This window comes from Engraulis encrasicolus, chromosome 4, assembly GCF_034702125.1.
Source record: "Engraulis encrasicolus isolate BLACKSEA-1 chromosome 4, IST_EnEncr_1.0, whole genome shotgun sequence".
Taxonomy (NCBI): Eukaryota; Metazoa; Chordata; class Actinopteri; order Clupeiformes; family Engraulidae; genus Engraulis; species Engraulis encrasicolus.
This window is the reverse complement of record NC_085860.1, coordinates 49,147,634-49,152,633: the sequence shown is the minus strand read 5'-3', so window position 1 is coordinate 49,152,633 and position 5,000 is coordinate 49,147,634. Positions and strand designations below refer to the sequence as shown.

The 5,000-nt window shown below is 49.1% G+C and overlaps 1 protein-coding gene across 1 annotated transcript in view; it reads right to left on the bottom strand.

The window, feature by feature from the left end:
- ptprq (protein tyrosine phosphatase receptor type Q) overlaps positions 1 to 5,000 on the bottom strand; it is a 95,241-nt gene that overhangs the window by 37,634 nt on the left and 52,607 nt on the right. The window contains exons 29-34 of the mRNA XM_063197867.1: positions 4,582 to 4,740; positions 3,905 to 4,084; positions 3,630 to 3,737; positions 2,839 to 3,120; positions 2,430 to 2,711; positions 1 to 101 (exon numbers count right to left, since the gene is read on the bottom strand). The exon at positions 1 to 101 is cut by the window's left edge and continues 20 nt beyond it. Coding sequence (XP_063053937.1) covers positions 1 to 101; positions 2,430 to 2,711; positions 2,839 to 3,120; positions 3,630 to 3,737; positions 3,905 to 4,084; positions 4,582 to 4,740 — 1,112 coding nt within the window. The remainder of the gene's footprint in view (positions 102 to 2,429; positions 2,712 to 2,838; positions 3,121 to 3,629; positions 3,738 to 3,904; positions 4,085 to 4,581; positions 4,741 to 5,000) is intronic.

Below are 5,000 nucleotides of genomic sequence, written 5' to 3'. Positions count from 1 at the left end.
GAGTATCTCGGAGTTAGCCTCTTCCGGAGCCGCCCAGCTGAGCAGCACCTCGCTGTCCGACAGGCGCAGGGCCAGCAGGGACTGGGGAGGAGAGCTGGGCACTGGCACACGGGAAACACACTGCACATTCAGCACGTGTACACTGTATAATACTGAACACCGGATCCAGACAAGAAGCAGTGACTGGGGGGGAGAGCTGGGTACTGCCACATGGAAACACACTGCACATTCAGCACGTGGACACTGTGACACCGGATCCAGTCAAGAAGCAGCGACTGGGGGGGAGAGCTGGGCAGTGCCACATGGAAACACACTGCACATTCAGGCTGTAATAAACTGTACAAACTGGGTGCAGTTAACAGGCCCACGCGGGACTGGGAGAAACTGGACAGGAATGGGGGGGGGGGTGGGTCAAGCGCTGGGTGCTGCCACACGGAAACACACTGCACATTCTGCGTCTAGTATAGCCTACTACTTTATAGGGATGGGATATTGGTATCGGTGTATCGGTATCGGGTTCAGATATCAACATAATTCAGAGATCGGATTGGATCGGATTTTTCCCAAAGTATCAGCATTTTCCTGATACTGACATTGACCCAGGTGTAATGTTAATTTGAAATCCTATCACGTTCATTGTAGTCTTCAGGATGGGATTGTTACTTTTTTACTTGCTACTTTTGACTTTTTAATTGTTTTCCTGCTCATCTGACTCCCTTTTCTGACTAAATAGTGTACTTGGGCCTACCTCAAGTTGAAACCCATGCATTTATGTGGTTTTGGTATTGGATCGGAGTAGTATCGGTATCGGCAGATATCCAAATTTAGATATCGGGATCGGATCGGAAGTGAAAAAATCTGTGTGTATCGGTGCATCTCTAATACTTTATACAGTATAGTATACACGTCCAGTAAGCAGGCCCATAGGGCCATGCTGGGGGGCTGTGCATAGAAGTGGGAGAGCTGGGTGGTTACTGCTACACGGACACCTACTACAAGTTCAGCAATACCAGTGATACTCAAAGTGTGGTCCAGGGACCACTGGTGGTCCACGACAGAACTCAGGTGGTCCACGAGGGGATTTCTACTGTTCCCAGACCAAGCCTGCAGTAGGCTGTATTTGTAACATTATTATCACTGAAGCCACTTATTCACCACAATAAGACAGGCTTGCAATGTGAATAAAAAGTAAGTGATCTGCATTGAAATTAGCTGTGTCAAATTAGCTGACATAGTATGGAAACACATTGTAAATGCAGTAGGCCTGTGTATATTAGGCTCACATGTAGCAGGCCTATGTAGTGCATATACTGTAGCATAGTGGTTCTTAATCTGGGGTGCGGGCACCCCCTGGGGGTGCGCCAGAGATTTCAGGGGGTGCGCAGAATTTTTTTTGTGTTGCGGTTGTGACCAAAATTCTGCAAGCGAACATTATAATTAGGCCAAATCTAAACCAAATTAAAATATGTTTCCCCATGTAAAGGAATAAGGTATTGATTAATGTCTCAAGCAAGAATCATTGTAATTAATCACTAAAATATTTTTTTGTGTGTATGTACGTGTAGACGCTTGAGTTGGGGGTACGCGACTTGTCTTGGGCACAGGTAAGGGGGTGCGTTAAGAAAAAAAGGTTAAGAGCCACTGCTGTAGCAGGTGCAGTCAACAGGAATGTGTGTGGGTGGTCCATGCCGGTGGCGGTGTGTAAATGCAGTAGGCTTGTGCGGTGTATTGTTGCCAGGTCCTGTCGACAGGCTCAAGGGGTGCATGGAAACAAACACATTGCTTATTAGCAGGCCTGTAAAATGTATACCTACGGTAGTTCAGTCAACAGGATCGTAAAACAAAGGTTGCTTCGAAGCTGGATGTCCCCACAAAGAAACACAGACCTGGTATAATAAAATGAACCGGTTATGTTGTTGCGTATTGGCAAAACACCAGCCATAATCACCTGTGAATAATAAAACATTACACATACACATACACAGACACAGACTGGTCTGTTAGTATATTCCACAGGTGGAGATAGTCCAGTAAACGGGGCACCTGGTAAGACAATGTGAGAAAACGATGAAAACAACGAAAATGTGAAAACCACCTCGTAAAGATAGTGGAGGGAGGGTGGACGGATTTAGAAATCCTTGTTGCTCCCACATTCTCCCGACTTCCCATCATCCTAAAGGTTATGGGAGAGAGGACACGCACACGCACACACACACACACACACACACACACACACACACACACACACACACACACACACACAAATACACACACATTCTTCCCCGAATCCTGACCTGTCTTTAGAAAGATTTTTTTATTCAAATCATAGGATTGGTCTCATTCAATCTCACATACGTAGGTACACACACACACACACACACACAGACACACACACAGAGAAACACACACACAGACACAAATGCACTGACCGTCCTCGAGTGTGGTGATGTTGAGTATTTCGCTGTAGTGGTTTCCGGTGCCCATGCGCGTGGCCGCCTGCACAGCGAGACGGTAGCGCGCGTACTTGCGCAGGTGCGTGATCAGCAGGTGAGGCTCGGGCGTGCTCAGGTTGAGCGTGTGCGTGGCGTTCCACAGCTCCACGTGGTACTGCAGGATGAGGCCGTTGGGGTGCAGGGGGGCGGCCCAGGACACGTTCACCTCGCTGGGGCTCAAGCTCTCGTAGGACAGGCCGTACGGAGGACTTCCAGGCACTGCAACAGACAGGCATCCCAGTCAATAGGGTGACTCACAGGCCCCTGCAGTGGCCTAACGGTAGGGCGCTGGGTTACTACGCCATGCCTGTGTGTGTGTGTGTGTGTGTGCCTGTCTAATACCTACCGTCCTCCCCTGAGAGTATCTCCAGGGTGTCTGACTCCTGCTCCCCGTGCCCCAGGTGTGTGTAGGCGCGCACGGTGACGTTGTAGAGGGTGTACGGCCGCAGCTGCCGCAGGGTGAGGCTCAGGCCGGAGGTGTTGAGGGCGTGCAGGAAGGAGCCGTTGCCGTAGGAGACCTCGTACTGCCGGATGATGCCGTTGGGCCGGTCTGGCGGTTGCCAGGATACGGTCACCGTGGAGGATGTGGCGTCCATCAGCACCAGGTCTCGAGGAGGCGAGTCGGGCTCTGGATTGGATTGGTGGACCAGAGGTGATAGAGAGAGAGAGAGAGAGAGAGAGAAGAGAGAGTGAGTGAGAGAGAGAGAGAGAGAGAGAGAGAGAGAGAGAGAGAGAGAGAGTGAGCGAGTGAGTGCGTGTGTGTGCGTGCGTGCGTGCATGTCTGTGTGTCTCGAGGAGGCAAGTAGGGCTCCAGAGGGCAGAGTTGTATAAAGTAGAAGTTTTCAACTTTGTCATATCATACTACTCGTATTGTAATTACATCTGTAAGAGTACTTTTACTTCTACTTTATACAACTCTGCCGGAGGGGATGGGTGGAAGACCAGACATGATGGAGAGAGAGAGAGAGAGAGAGAGAGAGAGAGAGAGAGAGAGAGGGACTGTGTGTTTGTGTATATTCTACGTATACACGCGTATGTCTGAGTATGTGTGTTTGCCTTTGTTTGTGTGTACACTGTTTTTCTCATGTGTGTGTGCGCATGACATCTTGTGTGAGTGGGTGATGTAAGTCTACATACCGTCCTCCAGTGTTTTGACGTAGACGTGGTCTTCCTCTGATACAGGGCTCTCTCCCACCATGGTAGAGGCTGTCACACGCAGCGTATAGCTAGTGTACTTCTCCAGATCTACACACACAAACACACATAAGAATGGCTTTACGTGTGTGTGTGTGTGTGTGTGTGTGTGTGTGTGTGTGTGTGTGTGTGTGTGTGTGTGTGTGTGTGTGTGTGTGTGTGTGTGTGTGTGTGTGTGTGTGTGTGTGTGCGTGCATGTGTGCGTGTGTGTGTCTTACCTGTAATGAGTGCGCTGGTGTTGGCTGCGGTGTATGCTTGGCTCTTCTGGGTCTCCAGGTTCAGCAGGTAGGCGGTGTAGTGCGTGATCTGGCCATTGGGGCTGAGCGGCGGAGACCATGTGACCAGGATGGAGGTGGAGCTGATGTTCTGATAGGCTACTTCCTGCACCGAGCTGGGCACTGACAGGGGAGACAGGACATCATTTGCTATCATGAATATAACATTGTACTGTACTATGTCCCAGTGTGTGTGTGTGTGTGTGTTTGCATGTTAGAGATGCGCAGTGATTGCGAGATGCGGTAGAACCGTGGAGACTGGATGACATGACGAAAAACAATATTGCAATTAAGTTCAGGCGCCGGGCAGGGAAATTCGTGAAAACACATTAATGCGGGTATATGTGCATATATAAGTTTGGGCAAAGGACGCGCTCAACTTCTTGGAAAAACGAAAGTCTTTGGGTGGCCGATAAAATGTATCAAGCGCGTTTCGGCTATCAAGCCTTCATCAGTGCGTACTGATGAAGGCTTAATAACCAAAACGCGTTTGCTTTTTGGACATGGTGGTAATATAAATAAATAATGAGACGCAGTTTGTGATTTTTCTTCCTTAAATATGTATTATATATACCCTGTTCTATGTGTGTGTGTGTGTATGCGTGCATGTGCGTGATTACCCTGTTCTCTGGTGGTCTCTGAGATGTGTGCTTCGGGCCCCTGCCCTACTGGCGTGTACGCGGACACACTGAAGGAGTACTCTGTGAAGGGCCGCAGGCTTCCCACCACGTACAGCATCTCGTCAGACAGGTCCACCACCTCCTCACTGGCCGGCAGAACTGTCAATCACACAAAACAACCAATCAACAACTCACAGAGTTGTCAAGTAAGGGATAATTGACGACACGGTGTGCGTATAACAGGAAAAATAATGCACACCTAGGTGGTGATACGGCCACGACGCGAAGCGCATTTGGTTGTCAAGTCAGTCTCCTCAATGTTCAACCATCCGATATATGGGCGCGTCTGACTTGCCCACTAGATTATGCTACAGTTGGCATGATTCATACACATGTACAGATCTCAATAGATCAAAAAA